Raw genomic sequence first — 19846 nt, forward strand, 5'->3', positions numbered from 1 at the left:
AATCACAAAACTTTAAATCCAATTTATCCATGAGATCTTGAACTTCAAAATCCTTCCTTGAAATCTCCTCCACTAGTGTTGGTAAAATACCGTCCTTGCACTGCAGCTCATTAACCAAATCATCATTTTCGAAAAAACAGACCCCCTCCAATCCATCCAAAGGGCATGGGTGTACATATGATAAGCCCCTTAAACCATTACTGAAGCTAGAAACATATCCATATTGCTCCCTAATTTCATCCAATAGTAAACCCCCACCAAGATCAAACTCACTTTAGACCATGGCTTTCATTATCTAAGAAAACCCCCCATTTCAATACCCCCTTTCCTTTGCTAACCCCATCACAAGAATTGCCCCCCTTTTCCTTAGCATGTAGTGTTCCATAAAAACTAATTCTCCTTCTAAATTTCTCTTTAAAATATTTGGAACTACCTCACCAGAGTGCTCTCTTTTTTCTTCGAATATTTTTTTCATATCCGAACCCATCTACACAATCTTCTGACGAGTATAAACCTTAGGATCCTTAAATCCCTTTGCCTTAAGGTCTGAGACATCAGATATTCTACTTAAAACACCATCACTAGTGTAAACGTTTGTTGCAGCATCCTCTTACTCCAGAACACAACCATCGACAAAAACACCAAAATTGTTTGAAATAGAACTTTCCTTCATCACCTCTTTCTCTTTATTTCAATATTGTCGCTTATTTTTTATGAATATGGCAAACCCTCTCGACTGTCAAGAATATGCTTTGAAATTGAACATTGCAAGGTGTGGTTTATACCCGAAATCTGCTTGGAAGACAGCATACCTATTATGTCCCTTGTCTACCTACACTGATTAACAGGAGAATTTTGGGTTTGAAATGCAAGAAGCTTCTGATCTTCCTCAGCTTGACCTCCAACTTCTGGTAACAGCTGCTCAAGTTGCTGCTCAAGTTGAGAAGGATCCTTCCATAATAACTCCACACAAGTGCTCTCTTTTTTATCCATCACTCCCAGCCATCCTAGCCAAACATCCTTGGTCTTTTGAAACTCCATTGGAAGGAACCTCTAAGCACTAATTGAGCACTGAATAGTTCCTTGAACATTTAAATGAGCCTCTTGGGCTTGGTCCTACTCTCTCTTTGATCCATCACTCCTAGCCATCCCAACCAAACATCCTTGCTCTTTTCAAACTCCATTGGAAGGCACCTTTAAGGCGCTAATTGAGCACTGAATAATTCCTTGAACATTTAAAAGAGCCTCTTGAGCTTGGTCCACATTATTCAGACAATGGGCCTGTTTAAATGAATGGTTTATCTGAGAATGGCCCAAGTCAAAAGAAACCTCCTTTGTTTCCAAAGGATGGCCTAATTCTTTTTTACCAAGACTATGGGCCTATTCAATAAGTTGACCCAACTTAGTTAAAACCAAAAAAAAAAAAACACACAACTCCTTTTTCAATTACTTGGCCTAGGTCAAAGGCGAAAACAAAGCTACCTAGACCAATGTTCTTTGTTTCATCTTCCCCAAGCACAACCCCAACTACCTTCACTAGCTTCCACGCTCCTTCTAAAAACCTAGATACCAGCACTATGTGGACATTCTTCTCCGATCAAATAGTTGTGGTTTCTTGCTGATTAAAAACGACCATTGCTAACTTCAAAAGCTCGGCTTTGTTCAACTAAACCACACCACCACCTACAACACTTATCTTCCTTGTCAGCCGCCATAACACAAACTCCAGAAAGTCAAAACTGGTTGATAGATGTTTAGTTCCTCCCATATACCCTTCAATGTGCTATATTATATTACTCATTAATGGGCCTACCTTCTTGTTCAATTTTGAAGAACTTCCCATATAAGTCAAAAAATACTAATTTGATTTTTATCTTGGGAGAAGCTTTCACGAAGATCATCCCATACAGCCTTGGTTGTTCTATGAAAAATTACGTTCACAGCAATCAATGGCTCCATGCTATTTCAAAACCACACAAGCAATACGCCATTCTCTTACATCCAATCTTCATAATCCTTGGAGTCTGGAGATAGATGAGAATGCAACAAATACTTGGACTTCCCTTTCGAGTTACTATACACATGTGCCACTTGAGGCCAAAACAAATAGTTGGAGGATCCAACCAATTTGACGGATCTAAACGCAATGGGGGGTTTTAGTTTGGAGAAGAGTTTGACGCTTTGGTGAGCTCTTGTATGGCAAGCAAAAACGCAGTTGAAAGTAAAAAGGGTAATGAACATCATCCTAGAATCAAATAGTATCAAGAACAACTGAAGCTAAAGGAGTTTGTTCGATTCTGAAGATTGCCGCTTGCTTGGTTCCTAATGAAGAAGCTCGGTGGTTTATTGAGGATGGAACTTGCTCGATCCCTAAGGAGGTGTGCATTCAATGCAAGGAAGGTGCACGAGGAGAAACTCTGCATGATCAATCAATGTCACTTAGGGAGAAGGTTTCGGGTGGAAGAGGCTGGAACAAAGGTGGTTAGGGTTTTCTACATGGACGATGAGATGATGAAGGTCGGATGGGATGCACCTAGGACTTTGACAATTAGTACAAACATGTGCCAGCTGTTTGACAGCAATAAAGGCCTATCAAAATTTTTGATGGGCTTTGGCTAAGGAGGTCCAAGAGCAAAATTTTAGCTCCATATTGGGCTAGTTTAGAGAGGAAAAATTCAGCAGGATAAATTGCAGTTGGACCAATCGAATGGGCAGGCCCAAATGCTTAGTCAGGTTTCTGATCAAAAAAAGGCCTCATGAAAACCTGTGTAGGTACGGAATTAATCTCTCCTCAGAACAGAAGAAAGATGTGTGCGTTTCAAAACTTCAATTGTCTCCAAAAACATTCTATGGTGAGAAGCGGTTGCTCTGAAAACAAAAAAGAAAAGGAGGTAAATTTGAATACATGGGTCGTTAAATATTCTATTAATTTTCTAGAGAGTGGTACATCTCCTATTATGGAGAGGAATGATTGTAGGCAAGATTCTGATATTGAGTTTGGGGATCTTCTCCTAAGAATTTTAATTCTTGGGGAGGCGAAAATCAGGACTTTACTGTTGGTTCAAAAGGGAATTTAGATGATAAGGGAGTCAACTCAAATAATTTGAATTGTCGAAAGGTTTGCGCTCATTGTAAGGAAAAGCAATTGGGTTTTCAAAGGAGGAAGCATTTTGAAGATAATCGAGGTTCATCTGGTGGTAAAATGAGAAAAACTCTTACAAGAGATTCTAAAAGTCTTTTAAGTATAGTGCAGGAGCCAATCGTTGATAGGGTTAAATACAAGAAAGGGTAGGAAGAAATGGGGGGTAGTTTTGAAGGATGATAGCAGACGATAGTGATTTTGAATGTGATGGGCATTTACTTTTAGATCAAACTTGGAAGCACCAAGAAGATTATTCCAACTCTTCTTCTAATTGTCTCGGGGATTTATCTTATGCATCGCCTCCTCAAGAAAGTTTTTATGGAATTAATATTTTTAAGGATAATGTTTCTAAGGAAGAACTAAAGGTAAGATGAAATTATGCCCATTCCAATCCAAGAATCTGCTGATAAAGACATGCAAACTCAGAATTTGTTGGATAGCTTGGGCTTCACGTTGTCTGATCATGGAGTAATGAAGTTAGGCTCAATGGTGGTAAATCTAAGGTGAAGAAGGGTCAAAGAGAATAAGCAAATTTGAAGTGTTCAGCGAATTATGATGAGAAGAGATTCAAGAAGGTTTTCTTTGATAGTTTCAGAACTTTTTTATTTTCTTTTTGCTTATGTTAATCCTTTTTCTGTTTTGAGGATTTAGTATCCTGACTCTGATTGGTCATTCTCTTTCTTAATATATTTTATTTTATTATAAAAAATAAGATTTAGAAATGATTAATTCTCTGATACCATATTGTAAAGTTAGAGACGGAGAGAAGAAAAAAAGAGAAGAGAAAAGAAGAAGATGAAGAAAGCAAGAGAAAGACTAAGGCGACAGTTTACTGGAGACTGAAGTACAGCTCCAGGTCTGCCCTCTTATATATTAATAATAATAAACGTTATAAGGACAAAAACACCCCCACTCACACCACATAATTGCTGAAATGACCTATTCTCTTCTAACAATATTTATGCAGTTGACAAGCTGGGCATATAAGATTTGAAGTGTTCAGTGAATTACAATGAGAAGGGATTAATGAAGGATTTTCTTTGATAGTTTCAGCTTTTTATTATTTTTCTTTTTGCTTATGTTTCTCCTTTTTCTTTTTTGAGGATTTAGTATTCTTACTCTGATTGATCATTCTCTTTCTTAATATATTTTCTTTTATTATAAAAAAAAAAAATCAGATTTAAAGGTGATTAATTCTCTGATACAATGTTGTAAAGTTAGAGACGGAGGAGAGAAGGAAAGAAGAGAGGAAGAAGAAGAAAGCAAGAGAAAAAGACTAAGGTGGCAGTTTCCTGGAGACTTAAGTACAGCTCCAGGTCTGCCCTCTTATATATTAATAACAAAAGTTTTAATGACAAAAATACCCTCACTTACACAACATAATTGCTGTAACCTATTCTCTTCTAACAATATTTATGCACTAGACAAGCTGGGCAAATATGATTTATATGCTTAATAGTTCAGCTATAAATACATTAGTTTGTTTTAGCACTGACAGAAGCTTGCAAATGTAAAAGCTTTATAACATATGCATGATGGGCAGTCAAATCAGTTATCTAAGAATAAAAATATACACCAAATAGAATACAAAATACTTACAGCCTGCCCAATTTCTGACATCAAACAGGCAAGACCACTAATTACTTTCCCCTCGTGATTAGTAATAGCTGGTAGAAGAAGTACTTCTTTGATATATTGTATCCTACATAGCAAAACTTGGGGTAGCCCCTGTAAAGGAAGGGAAATTCCAGAGTAAGATTGTCCAAAGAATGCAGTGAAAACAGTAAAATTTATGTAAGCATTTATCTGTTACAGGAAAATGAAACTAAAAATAGGACTATAATAAGACTGTTTACATGTGAGATAAACTAATTCAGTTGACGTTAGAGGCTGCAAGAGAAAGGGTGGACCTCCCCAAGCCAATGCTCCCTCTTGATGTAGGAAAAGACGCAAGACCTTTGGAAGATCATTGCTGGAGAATAATGAAGAGGTGTCAAGGAATTGTTGGGTTAAGTTAGTAGTTTATTATGTGTTTAGTTTAATTAGCAAAGTATTATGTGTATTTGGGAGCTTGTTTGTAGTATTTGTTTATTCTAGGGATATGTTTGTAGGTAACGTAGTTTTAGGGGTTTATATGTAATTTCATGTGAAGACGCTTCCTTATAAATAGTGTGTGAAAGCCATGTTGTAGGCAGTTATTGTTCGATTTGAATTGGAATTGAACATTAGTTTTCCCCCTGGTATATCCCCTCTCCTCTCTTCAATTTCATCTAATCTCTCCCATTGCTGCAGATCCTTGATGCTATCCCTGCATTATTTGGTATCAAAGCCCAACAACAATCTCATTCTTCCATTTCAGTTCCCCCATCTTTCCCTTTCATTCTTCTTTTTCCCCTCTTCTTCTCTTCTTCATTCACCCCACAGTTCTGTAACTTCCCTTACCCCTCAATCTTCCTTCTGTAACTTCCCTTCTTCCTTTTTTTCTTCTCTCTTTTTCTCTTCCTTCATTCCCTCTCTGAGAATAATGGCAGGCCTAGTTCAATCATAAAGAGATGTAGACCACCACCACCCCACGCTAACTTTGAGCAGCACAAAAAGGAGAAAAATCACTTAAATAATTAACCCTCGAAACCAACCTAGTGTCCAAACAGTTAAAATACCACCAGCTGCCCCATAAGAGGAAAGTAATCCCAATTCATAACCCTACCATTCCAAATACCCATTATGACCCCCACACCCCAAATCCATAATATCAAAGATTATTTCTTGTAGAAAAAACAATTTGAAAAGAATGTCTAGATAAACCTCCTCAATAGACATCTCTTCTTAATATCACACAACCCTCTTATATTCAAATTTTTTTATATAAAAAAAAATAAATTTCATTAAAAGGGAAAGAATTTACAAAAAGGGGGAGTAGGATATCTCCCAAAGTAAATCTCATTCAAACCAGAAAAAATTGAAAGAGAAAGATATCAAACCAACCAGCTCCCCCAATCCATATGTAAATCCTAAAAGTTAACTTCACTAAAAATTTCAAACATGAGACACCATAGAAAATCCATATACAGAACCTTATCCCACACCAGTGACCAATTAAGTTTCTTCCCAGAAAATATCCGTGCATTACATTCCAGCCTTATCCCTCATAAGATTGCAAATACTCCACTCTTCCACAGAGCTGCCTTATCCTTCCTTCTACCAAAGCCAGTGAATGAAAAGGCTAACAAGCCTTCCACTGAATAGGGGCAGACCCTCTTCCGTAATACCAAACAGATTCTTCCATATCCTCCATGCAAGATCACAATGCAAAAAGAAGAGGGCTGCCATCTCGGAATTCCTGTAACAGAGCAACCAAACATCTAAAGAGAGAGCCTTCAAAAGTCTCCTAATCTGCAGCAAGTAATTATTATTAATTTTATTAAGCGCGAAATTATCATGTTGCTTTTTTCATATACAGGAATTGGTGGTGAGATCAAGAAGTTCAAAAAGCCGTTACACAAAAAGAAATTGGTATAAAATACTGAAAACTTGTAGAAATATAAAAAAACCTTGATAAGTAATGTGAGGCAAGAAAAAATTGCAAAAGAAAATTAGAGAAGCTAAACATAGAGCTGATGATACTTTATATACTAGACTATACACAAAAGGAGTACATCAAGGCTCTACTTTGAATCCTTATCTTTTTACTTTAGTAATTGATTGACTTACTAGGAATATACAAAAAGAGATCCCTTGGTCTATGTTCTTTGCAGATGATATTGTCTTGATTGATGAAAGTACAAGTAGGGTGGAATCTAAGTTAGAATTTTGAAGAACTGATTTAGGGTAAAGGTTTTAGGATAAGTACGAATAATATAGACTATATGAAATGTAATTTTAGTAACATAAGGAGTAGTGGAGAGAATATTAAACTTGATAATTGTTAAGATTAGATTAAAATGAATGACCTAACTTGAAGATAGGTCTCTTCCTCTATTTATAATACAAATTAAATACATTCTAATGACAATAATACCCTTACTAACTCTCACTAATTAACATATCAACACATTCAGTAATAATAGTACTAAAAGACATACATGGTTCTTCTAATACTCCCTCGCAAGTTGGAGCATAAATTTCATATGCTCCTAGCTTGTTACAAATGAATTTAACACGAGCACCCCCCAATGCTTTGGTAAACAAATCAGCAATCTGCATGTCCAACTTCACAGAAGTTGTTGTAATGAGCTTCTACACAAGTTTCTCCCAAACAAAGTGGCAATCAATTAAATGTGCTTCGTCCAGTCATGAAAGGCCGGGTTGGAGGCAATATGAAGAGCAGCAGCTTGATTATCACACATCAACTTTATAGGCTGAGGATGCGAAAAATCCAATTCTTCCAACATGTTCTTCAACCAGACAAGCTCACAGGTAGTGTGAGCCATAGCTCTATATTTTGATTCAACACTTGACCTTGCCACCACAGTTTTCTTCTTACTCTTTCAAGAAACCAAATTACCACCAACCAAGATATAGTACTTGGTGGTGGATCTCCGATCAGAAGGCAATCTAGCCCAATCTGCATCTGTATATCTATTGATGCAAATTACTGCATCCCAATAACTTATCCTCGGAAAATCTAGAAATTGACTCACAACACTTGCTGCAAAAGATATATCCAGCCGAATAACTCTGAGATAATTCAACTTTCCAACAAGTCAGAAATTCACCCATATCCGACATTAACATGTTGTTAGAATTCATGGTTGCATCAATTGGTTTAGATCCCTACAAGCCAGTTTCATCCAACAGATCAAGAACATACTCCCTATGTGACACAACAGTTCCGATATGAGATCTAGATACTTCTATACCCAAGAAAATATTTCAACGGTCCCAAATCTTTGGTCTGTAAGTTAGTCTAAAGAAAAAGTTTGACTATAAACACCTTTATCATCATCAATGTAATAACAATATCATCCACACAAACAACAAGGATCCTACCTGATGAAGTATGACAATAAAACACGGAATGATCCACAGCACACCGTCGAAGACCAAACTCAAGTACTACAACACTGAAACGACCAAATCATGCTCAGGGAGACTATTTTAAACCATATAAAGCCTTCTTGAGCCGACACACTAAGCTTGACTCCCCTTGAACAACAAACCCAGGCGGTTGCTCCATATAAACCTCATCCTCAAGGTCACCATGCAACAAGGCATTTTCCACATCTAGCTGATGCAGAGGCCAATGACAAGTAGTAGCCAAGGAGATAAACTGATGTATTGATGTAAGTTTGGCAACCGGAGAAAAGGTATCAGAATAATCCAGACCATACACCTGAGTGTATCCTCACGCATGTTATGTGATTGCAAAATACCCTTAAAATTAAAAGTTCTATAAGGCAGCCATTGGACCAGCAATTCTTTATGGTTCAGAATGTTGGGCAACTTGAAAACAACCTGTACAAAAAGTAAAAGTTGTCAAAATGCAAATGTTAACATGGATTAGTGGTCTAACATTAAAAGATAAATTAAAGAACAAGCATATACGCAATAATCTAGGCATAGCACTTGAGCAACAACAAGATAAAGGAGGGATGGCTTAGATGGTTTGGGCATTTGAAACTTAGGCCTAGTAGCGCACCTGTCAAGAGGAGTGAATTAGTTATAATTTCTGACATGAAAAGGAATAATGGTAGGCATAAAATAACTTGGAATGAGAAAGTGAGGAAGGATTTGATACCACTTAATCTAGTAGAGGAAAATGCTTTCGATTGATTGCATTGACGAGAAAATATTCATGTAGTCAACCCCACCTAATGGAACTTAAAGCTTGTTATTATTGTTGTTATATTTTTCATATACAGGAGTTTCTCCATTCAAGTCGTGCCCGCAGGTGGTGCTGGACAAGGAGCTAAGCTAGATGGAGATTGTTCACTGCCTGATGCAGCTCATATGGCTTTGGAATTTTTAGAAAGATTTGGTCATATTAAATTTTACGATTACATAAAATGTTGTCAAGTACCAAGATCTTTGGTGAAAGTGTGATGCTCTCTCAAATATCCTACCCCTCGAGCCCTCGAGCATGGCGACGCAGTCCTTGACACACTTCCCTCTCCTCCTAATCCCGCTCAACACCAAGAAGGTCGTCTTATTGCAATTCCTGCTCTTGAAGGCAAACCCTAGCAACTGACCTCTTCTCAAAGTCGTATCCTCCTTGACATTCATATTTCTTCTAGTTCTCTCAAAGATGAAACCTAGTCGACTAACCTTTTCTCAAAGTTGAACCTTCCTTGACTTTCATCCTTATTCAAGTTCTCTTTCTCTAGAGAGACTTTCTTCCAAAGACCACAAAAGCTTTAGATTCAGCCATAGCATGCGACAATCCTCTCGACTCTCAGTGATACTGCGCACATATATACAGCTTCACAATCCCTATTTTCCAGAACTGTTCACACTCAATACACCTCCCCTATAGCCAAAGAGGTGGCAAATTCTTGCATTGTTCTCTGCCTCAACCCCTTGACCAGTTCCCTCTCGACCTTTTGGCCAAACACATTTGCCTTGCTCATGCTCAAAACAAGGACGGAATAGTTTGCTACCTACAAAACTAATAGAAAAGTTATTTTAGTTATACATTTGGACTCAAGGACCTAGCACATCACGGAACATGCCAAAAGACAAGTCTCATACATCATTTTGGATTAGGAGGAACTCAACATGATCTACCACTGCGAAATCAACTTGCTCACCAAAGTTAGCATCCTCTTTCTTAGCGCACTTTGTAAAAGGTTCCCCTAAAAGTGGACGTCGGACACTCCTCTGAAAGCAGACACTCCTCTAAGCTCATACCAACCACCTCTTCTTGATTCTCTAAACATTCCACCCTTTCTAAACTTGGCCGAATATGTTGCAGTTCTGAATTTAAGCACTCAGCATTTCGGACTTTTTCCTTAATGACCCAAATAGCTTTCTTCTTTCTCTACTCAGTACAGCCCGTGTGATTGTGCAAGGCAACCATTTCGTAATCCGTCTTCGGCTTCAAGCCTCCTCTGACTACATCGGCATAGGACGATTATGGCGAAAGCCTCTAAAACTGATGTTCGATGAACCACAATCCAAACACCTCCGACTGACTCTATTGGCAGGAAGTGCAGCACTGGTCGGCAAAAATACTAGCAAGGCTTCGAGCAAGGCCCTCTACCCCCTTTTTCTAATCACCCTACAGAACACGTACAATGGCTAGAAACTTTATATTGCCTTTCGCCAAGCATATGTATCTACCCCCTTCCATTTTTACGAAGCTTCAAATTCACACTAGTCTCAGCCTTCCCAAATCTTGTTCCTTATTGGCTCTCTGCAGTCCCTACATTATCCTCACAAATCACCCCTATCATCTTCAGGATCAAGATTCTAGACTAGTTCTTCCTTCACCAACACAATGAATAAGACGAAATTCCTAGCGTATTTTCTAAAATGGTAGGTCACAGAGTCCAGTCAAATCACTAAGAACGCTTTCTGCTCAATCTTGAGTGAAGCGAACTCTCCCATCCCTAATTTGAGCACATGCAGGAGCCGTAGGCAATACCAAAAAAGTCATGAGAGATGGATAAGAGAGGAACAAAGTGAACAATAGAATGACGGAAGGAAATTATGCAAAACTAGGGTTCAACCCACAACCTGTAAAGAAATCAAGAATATTAAGAAGCCATTGCAAGGGGTTAGGAAGGTGTAAACAATCATCAAGGAAAGGAAACAACCGCTACAATTCAGGGAGGGATTTTTAGTCTAGACGAGTCGTCCAGGTTTAAAGTCGAACATCAGAGAGAAGGATGTGATCATCGCAAGGGCCCTTGCCACCAATGGTATTCGGTTCAAATTCATCAAGGTTGCCGAAGGAAGCTAGTCGACAAAGGTATTTGGAATCAAAGCTAGGTTTGGCAAACAAGATAGACGACCAATGGCGAGGGAAGCTTAAAAGGGGGCTACGAGGAGACATGAGCGAGAAGGCCGCCGTGCTCCAGCTAAGAGGGACACCTCATTTCTTCATCATCAACTCCATTCAACTAACAATAACTTGGTTGGATGGCTTGGCACATCAGCAACGCTGCCCCTTCACAACCTATGAATGCAAATGAGTCACGGAGATAATATCTCTACATGCAGCGGGAACAGCTGTGTACACAAGCAGCTCCCTTGATTCAAAAACAATGTCCTTTTTTCTTTTTTGGATAATAGATGGCACAGTAATAAAACTAGCACTGCACCAATTTTTTTAACTGCTTCTGAACTTTCTTCTTCTTTCTCTCATACATCCTAGGACTCTATTTGTGAGTGTGTTGGGTGTCTCAGGAGGACTTTATGTTCATTGATATTAGAGGCCATTTTTTCCGACATGAAGCCTCATATATCAATTGATTAGATTGTGTTTTTAGCTTCATTGCAGGTATTTTCATTAGGATGCCTTCAGAGTGTGGGCTTTTAGATAGTTAGCCAGATAGGATGGCTATTCTAGTTTGTTTGGGGCATTTTCTTCTCTATTTTTGTTTTGTTTTTCATTTATCTATCTTGGTTCAGTTTTAGGTATTTCCTAATCCTAGCACATTCTTTCTTAAGTAATAAATGGAGTTTGTCCCAAAAATATATATATATATAGGAAAATTCAGTATATAACTAAAAGTAGAAAAACGCATTAACTCTATTATGATCATAAAAGCTTATGAATCAACAGCTGCCCATATCCAATAAATTTGACCTTGGCTATGCAAAATAAGTTGGTTGCATCTCGTCCACTTATGAGTTTCAAGATAGTGAATCTCTGATACAATTTTCATCATGACCATGTGTCAAAAAGTATGAAAGCGTATGTAAAGTGCTCCTTCAACTAGCAAGCGCATACCTCATGTCGAGTCACAAGCTCCACAAGAATTTCAATCGCAAGATCAAATGAACGCAAAACCTATTAGTGTGGTGCAGAAATCAATTGAGAATAAAATGGATATCAACATAAAAAACTTCAAAATAAACAAAATTTCATTTATAAAAGAGGGGGGTCTGAGGAGTACCTGCAAACAGTTGAAAACAAAATTAAGAAGTGGATGAGTAGGCAGCACGCTTGGGGCAATCTCTAAGAAGCACCCTGCTCGAACCTAAATGATGCAAGTTATTTAAGAACCAAAAATGTGGTCAACATCTGAAATAAAAGGATGAAAATATATAATGATCATAGAGAGTCCAAAACAGTCATCTAGAACAACAACAACAAAAAGCCTCAAGTCTCACTAAGTGGGGTCGGCTACATGAATCCTTTATGCCAATTCACCCGATCAAGAGTGTTTTCCTCTCTTAGATTAAGGGATATTAAATCCTTCCTCACTAACTCACTCCAAGTTGTTTTAGACCTTCCCCTACCTCTTTTTCATGCCAAAAACAATAACTAACTCAATCCTCCTCATAGGTGCTCTACTAGGCCTACGTTTCAAATGCCCAAACCATCTATGCTGGCCCTCCCTTATCTTGTTTTCAACCGGTGCTATGCCTAAATTATTATGTATATGTTCATTTCTTACTTTATCTTTTAATGTTAAACCACTCATCCACCTTAACATCCACATCTTAGCAACTTTTATTTTTTGTATATGTTGTTTCTTAATTGTCCAACATTCTGAACCATAAAGCATAGTTGGTCCTATAGTCGTCTTATAAAACTTTCCTTTTAATTTTAGGGTATTCTACGATCACACAACACACCTGATGCACTCCTCCACTTTATCCAATCTATTTTAATTCTATGTACTACACCTATTTCAATTTCCCCTTTAGCTTGCATAATAGATCCAAGATATCTAAATCTATCAGAGCTATTAATCTCTTGATTATCAAGTTTAATCCTCTCTACTTTATCACACAACACACCTGATGCACTCCTCCACTTTATCCATTCTATGTACTAAATCTTCTTCAATTTCCCCTTCAGTTTGCATAATAGATCCAAAATATCTAAATCTATCAGAGCTATTAATCTCTTGATTATCAAGTTTAATCCTCTCTATTACTACTCCTTACATTACTGAAATAACATTTCATGTATTCTGTCTTATTCCAACTTATCCTAAACCCTTTAGACTCTAATGTGGCTCTCCAAAGTTTTAGCTTAGATTCCACTCTGCTCCTACTATCATCAATTAACATGATATCCATCTGCAAACAACCTACCAACGGATCTCATTTTGGATATTCCAAGTTTGTTCATCAATTACTAAAGTAAAAAAGATAAGGACTCAAAGTAGAACCTTTATGTACACCTGTTGTGATCGAAAATCTCGAGATTCTCCTCCTAGAGTCCTAACGCTAGTCACTACTCTATCATACATATCCTTAATGACCTCCATATATCTATTGCAAACTTCCTTCTTTTCTAAGACCTACCAAAGAACTTCCCTAGGTATTCTATCATAGGCTTTCTCTAGGTCAATAAAAACCATATGCAAGTCCCTCTTCTTTTCCCCAAAATTTTCCATTAAACTTCTGAAAAGCTAAATAGCTTCTTTTGTTGACCTCCCAAGCATAAAACCAAATTGATTTTTTGAAATCTTCATTTCTAATCTTATTCTATGTTCAATTACCCTTTCCCATAATTTCATCATATGACTCATAATCTTAATTCCACGATACTTATTACAGTTTTGCATATCACCTTTGTTTTTGTACAAAGGTACTAATGTACTTTTCCTCCATTCTTCAAACATTTTCATGGTTTTTATAATAGTGTTGAATAGATTAGTTAACCAAATAATTCCTTTAACCCCTAAACACTTCCAAACTTCAATAGGTATTTTATTCGATCCTATAGATTTTCCACTTTTCATCTTTTTTGATGCCATCCTAACTTCAAGGACTCTAATTTTGGGAATAAATTTCCTATTTTTAGTCTTCTCATCATTTGTCACTTCCAAGTTCAATCTTTCATTTTGTTCATTAAACAACTTACCAAAGTATCTCCGCCACCTCTCTTTTATGTCTTCTTCTCTAATTAAGACATTATCATCCACATTCTTCATACATTTTACATCACCTAAATCCTTGCATTTTCTTTCTTTAGCTCTAACAAGTTTATAAATGTCTTTTTCTTCTTATTTTGTATCTAGTTTAGTATATAAAGTATCATAAGTGCTATGTTTAGCTTCACTAATAGTCTCTCTTGCATTTTCTCACTTCTTTGCATTTTTCAAGATTTTCTATATTTCTACAATTTTTTCCATATTTTATACCAATTTTTTTTTATCTTAACGGCGGACTTCTTGATCCCACCATCAACTTTCTTTACTACCCGAGTATCTTCATTTAGACTCACCCAAAACCTTTTTTCTTATCCTTATGATAGAATTTGCCATTTTATTCTAAATAGCATTTGCATCAACCTTCCCATACTATCTAATCACAAGCTCTATTCATTTTATCTTTGAATTTTACCATGTCATCTCCCTTCAAGTTCCACCATCAAGTTCTCTTGTGTTGATTTATGCTACTCCTTCTCTTCTATTTTTTTAATATGTATATCTAATACAAAGACTCTATGTTGTGTAGTCAAACTTTCATCTATAATAACTTTACAATCCTTACAAAATAGACGATCCCTATTCTTAGTTAAGAAGAAATCTATTTGACTTTTAATACACCCACTCTTGAATGTTATAAAGTGTTCTTCTCTCTTTATAAAGCAAGTATTCAATATAACCAAATCATAAGACATGGAAAAATCTAAGATTGTATCAACAGCCTCACTTTTATCTTCATATCCTTGACCTCCATGTATCTTCTCATATCCTATATTATCCATTTCAATGTGACCATTCAAATAGCTCCTATGAATGTCTTTTCGGACAGAGGTATCTCTTGCAAACTACTATCTATATCTTCCCAAAATTGTCTTTTAAGATTTTCTACTAAGCCTATTTGTGGAGCAGATGCACTAATGACGATCAGTATCTTCAGGCTAAAGTTATCCATATTTTAGTGATCATATCCCCTATTTTTTTAACATCTACTACATTATCTTTTAAGTCTTTGTCTACAATAATACCCACCCCATTTTTATGTTTCACTTTACCAGTGTAACAAAGTTTACATCCTGATTTTTCAATTTCTCTAGCTTTCTCTCCTACCCATTTTGTATCTTGAAAGCATATTAAGTAAATTTTTCTTCTAAACATTATTTGCATTATTTCCATACTTTTTCCTATAAGAGTCCCTATATTCCAAGTTGCTAATCTAGTCTTAGTTTCTTGTGCTAACTTATTAACCCTCATCCTTTTACACTAACCCCGTCTATTCTCTTGGCCTAGGTGAATTTGGTAAGAATTAATGATAATAAAGATCTAACAAAGTTTTATGCTAGCTGTCAACTACCTAACACAACCCTGCTCCTTTATCCGGACTTGGGACCGACTGTGTGTACAAAGAATTTGTGTTACACAAGAGAAGTACATGTTTGCGGAAAAGGATTCATGTAGCTGACCCCACCTAGTGGGACGTTAAGGCTCATTGTTGCTGTTGTTGTTGTTGAAAACAACGTACAAGTTTGCATAATTTTTTTTTTTTTTTTCACATAAACAAATTTCTAAATCTCACCCTCCAACTAGTAGAAACCACACTCACAATACAAATGCCTTAAAAATTATTTTAAAGCATACAATTTGGGTGTGAATACAAGCAATACTACAGTATAAAAAACCATGCAATTGTACTTCTTGAAAAAATTTGTATATTCCAAAACTTGCAAATGAAAAACACAAAAATGCATATACAAAGCCTACAAATCATAAACACAAAATCTCCACTACTAACCAACTAATGGAAAAATTATTAATAATAGTAATAAAAGAAAAAAAAAATAACAAGAGAAGAGAGCACCGCTGACTGAAGCTAAAAAGGAAATGACAACTACTTGAAAAATACTACATGAACCCTAAGATAAACAAATAAGTTGATAGAAGTCGGCAAATCAAAATCATGAATTCGAACCACTCGAAAAGTAAATAAATAAATAATAAAACAATCAAAAGAACATGGAGAGATAATTGTCAGTATTTTAATAGAAAGTCGACAACAAACCACAACAAAACCAAGTCTTAAGTCCCACTAGGTGGGGTGAACTACATGAATCCTATTCCGCTAATTCACACACTCAAGAGCATTTTCCTCAGCCAACTTAAAGCTATTAGATCTTTCCTCACTATTTCAATACATGTTATTTTATATCTACCTTTACCCCTTCTACTACTACTCTACTAGTAAGGGTAACTAGCTCACTCCTCAGTGGTCCACTACTTGGTCTATAATTCAAATGCCCAAACCATCTACGCCGCCGTTCTCTTACGGGCTTATCTTATCTTCCAACTTATTGTGAATGTGTATCTTCCTTAATTTATCCTATAATGTTATACCACTCATCCACCTTAATATTCACATTTCAGCAACTTTTACTTTTGGATATGTTATTTCTTAGTTGTTTAACATTCTAATCCATAAACCATGCCCAGTCCTATAGGTGTCCTATAGGGCTTTCCTTTTAACTTTAAGGACGCTCAATGATCACACAGCCTGAAAGCAGACCTCCGTTTTAGCCAATATGCTTAACTGTATGTATTATATCTTATTCAATTTCTCTTTCTTCCTGCATAATAGATCCAAGGTATCGAATTTACTAGTGCTATTAATTTCTTGACCATCAATCTTAATCTTTTCTCCAAATGATAATACGAGACGGAATACATTAATGAAGCCTGTTTTGACCTCCTGGGAGAACAGAGAATTAGTATATAGGCACAAATGCACATCAAATAGGATTAGAAGAACAAATTACATGATAATCTTGGAAGAAATAAATGAAATAATTTGTGGGATATTGGTTGTACGAATGTTATGGAAGGTATACATCAACTAAAAAAAAGAGGCTAGAAATTTCTAAAACTAATGCATACAACAAACTTGTAAGATGGCAACAAAAAGGTGAGAAAAATGTAGTACAAATTAGTTAGGATAAGGAAAAGAAAATGCATAGGCTTGGATTGCATTCTGTGCGTCAAAATATGATAGTAAAGAATAATGCGACAGAGGAATGCTGTAAAGTAATAGCTCAGTACATTTCTTAACCCAAAAAATTAATATATAAAATAATAAGAAAAAAAAAATGAACTTAGGAGAACTAAATATAATGTGAACAGAAACTATTGCTTTTTAAGACAGGTTAAAGCAACTAAACTACATATGTAGAGAACTTATGACAATGAATATGAATAAAGAGTGTGGGACCAAAAGCAATTCCGATTTCCAATTGAGGCCCAAACGTGCCTATATCATGAAAAAAAAAATCAAGTAAACTAGTTAAAAAAAGACTCAAAGACTAAGAAGATGCACACAAAATGGATCAAATGCACCGTAGTTTCTATGCATAGTAATGAAGGTTGCATTCAAAGGTGACCGCAAGTGAAACTGAAAACAATTGTGTTATCTAGGATCAATAATACATAATTAATGAAAAAAGGACATCACTATTAAAATTAGAGCATGAAAACATTTGTATTATTTAGGATTTAGGATCAATAAAACATAAGGAATGAAAAATTGAGGACATCACTACTAAAATTAGAGCAGCATGAATGAAGTGAAAAAGTGGTGATAATGAGGTTGCATATCAAAGAATGTCAAAGGAATAAGGGTAAATTTCATAAGACATCCACAAAACTGTCTATGCTTCAAGGAAATCAAAATTAGGAGATTTTGAAGCATCATATTAAAAATTACATGAGAAAATATATATATATATATATATTATAAAAAAAAAAATTGCATTTAGAAAAACTGAAAAACAAAAGAAAATCATTCGCAAATAGAAGATGAGGCTATTAATACGAAGGCGTGATTTGAGTAAGGAACTAAATAAAGGAGGAAAAGAAAAAGGAGCATGGTTAAATGGTAACGCAAGAGACATGACCCTCATTGGACCAAAGATGGCAAAGAGGGATGCATTTGACCAACACTCAAATGGTTAAGAAAAAGACTGTTTTATAATTGTTAATGACAATGTCAGTCACTTAATATTATTAAGATGTGCTAGAGTTATGTTACTAAGTCCAAGCATGGGTACAAAGGTCATTGGCATTTACAACTTGACATATATTATAAATAGAGGGAGAGGCCTATCATTGATGTTAGGCTTTCCGTTTTACCCAATTTTTCAACATGGAATCAAAGCAAGACCCAACCTAAAACCCACCACCAAACAAAACTCAGTTGTCGCCAGAAAACACCCTGCCGCCTCTGCCTTTTCCGGAATCATCAAAACCCTTCCATATTTCACAAAACTAACCACATTTACAGAAAAAAGAAAAAAAATTCAAGAAGAAGAAGAAGAACCCCCCAATTGGTAGCCCTGTAAAATCCCATAGCCAAGAACCACCCCATGCGCCAGCTGACTGCCGACAGTCCTAACCCCACGCACCAACGCATGAGAGAGTTTCTGGTCAGTTTTTTCTGCACTTTTCCTCTAAAACTGTCTTGATTTCTTCCACAGTCCATAATATCAAGCTGTTGGGCATGTTTTTTGTTCAAAGATCCAACCTTTTTCAAACATGCACTCATGGCAATTTGTTAGTTGTTATTCGATATTAGTAAAGGCGATTAGTGAGTTTCTTGGAGCAGTGGCAGTGTTCTTACATTGATTTTGTGAGGCTGTGGTAGTGTTATGTCAGGTTGTTGGTGATTCATTTGTGGTTGATTCAGTGATTAACTTTATTTTTGGTTTTCTAGTATTACTAAGGTGATTAATTAGTGCCTTATGTAGGCCAATTTTTTTTAGATGCTGTGGCAGTGCTATGTCTGGTTATTTTTTCACTCATTTGTGGTTAATTGAATGGTTAACCTAATTTGTGGTTGTTTCGATTGGTCTGGAAGTTCACCTTGTTTGTTGTTGGTTTGGTTTATGAGTGTTGGCATAGAGTCCATGAAACCCAAGAGCATTTTTTTTGGCTTCGTATTTCTGATTTGCTGTTGGATCAAGATTGCGCGCGTGTTGAGATGTGAATCCCAAGGAATTAGATCTAGTCAAAAAATCACAAAAATATTTGCAAGCATAAACCCTTGAATTAGACCAAGCCAGACTATCCTCCACCAAAGAAAATCATCAATTATTCAGCAAGACTAGTGAAGAAGATAGCTCTACCAACTCCCTATAATTCAGAGAGACCTATGAGAATGAAAATCCCAAAAAGGTAAAGGACCATCTAGATCAACAAAAAAAAAGGGAAATGGAACCATCCTTCCCTAAGTTCAAGCTAAAGAAGCGAGGAAAAGGGGTGGACAAAACTACATTCCTCAACCAAGGATATTTCCAAAAGCAGATATTACCACCCTTCCCACCAGGAATTTAATATGGGGAATGAAAAAGGGGATAAATCTGACAAACAGCTTTCACGAGGATTCTCCAAAGAACATCTAAATCTCAAATTAGTAAGCCACCCATTCTCATCTAATCCATATTGTTACAACTTTATGCCACAAGAAGGAATTCTCTAGCAAAACAACCAAAGCCATTTAGCCAGAAGAGTTGTTTTTCTAGACACCAAATTTCCAATACCCAAACCACCCTCCGGTTTAGACTTGCCCAACACTTCTGAACTTACCAAGTGATTGCTAAAGCCCCACACCCCC

The 19846-nt window shown here is 36.4% G+C and overlaps 1 protein-coding gene across 4 annotated transcripts in view; it reads right to left on the reverse strand.

Moving 5' to 3' along the window:
* The window catches only part of LOC131167892 (transportin MOS14), a 148831-nt gene that overhangs the window by 112110 nt on the left and 16875 nt on the right, over positions 1-19846 (reverse strand). For all 4 annotated transcript variants that reach the window (XR_009140175.1, XM_058126952.1, XM_058126951.1 and 1 more), the window contains exons 5-7: positions 12202-12285; positions 12036-12095; positions 4742-4870 (exon numbers count right to left, since the gene is read on the reverse strand). Coding sequence is in view for 3 of the 4 variants with exons in the window: in XM_058126952.1 (XP_057982935.1) it covers positions 4742-4870; positions 12036-12095; positions 12202-12285 (273 nt within the window). In the remaining variant the exon portion in view is untranslated. The remainder of the gene's footprint in view (positions 1-4741; positions 4871-12035; positions 12096-12201; positions 12286-19846) is intronic.

The sequence above is a fragment of the Malania oleifera genome, chromosome 11, assembly GCF_029873635.1.
Source record: "Malania oleifera isolate guangnan ecotype guangnan chromosome 11, ASM2987363v1, whole genome shotgun sequence".
NCBI classification, from domain to species: Eukaryota; Viridiplantae; Streptophyta; class Magnoliopsida; order Santalales; family Ximeniaceae; genus Malania; species Malania oleifera.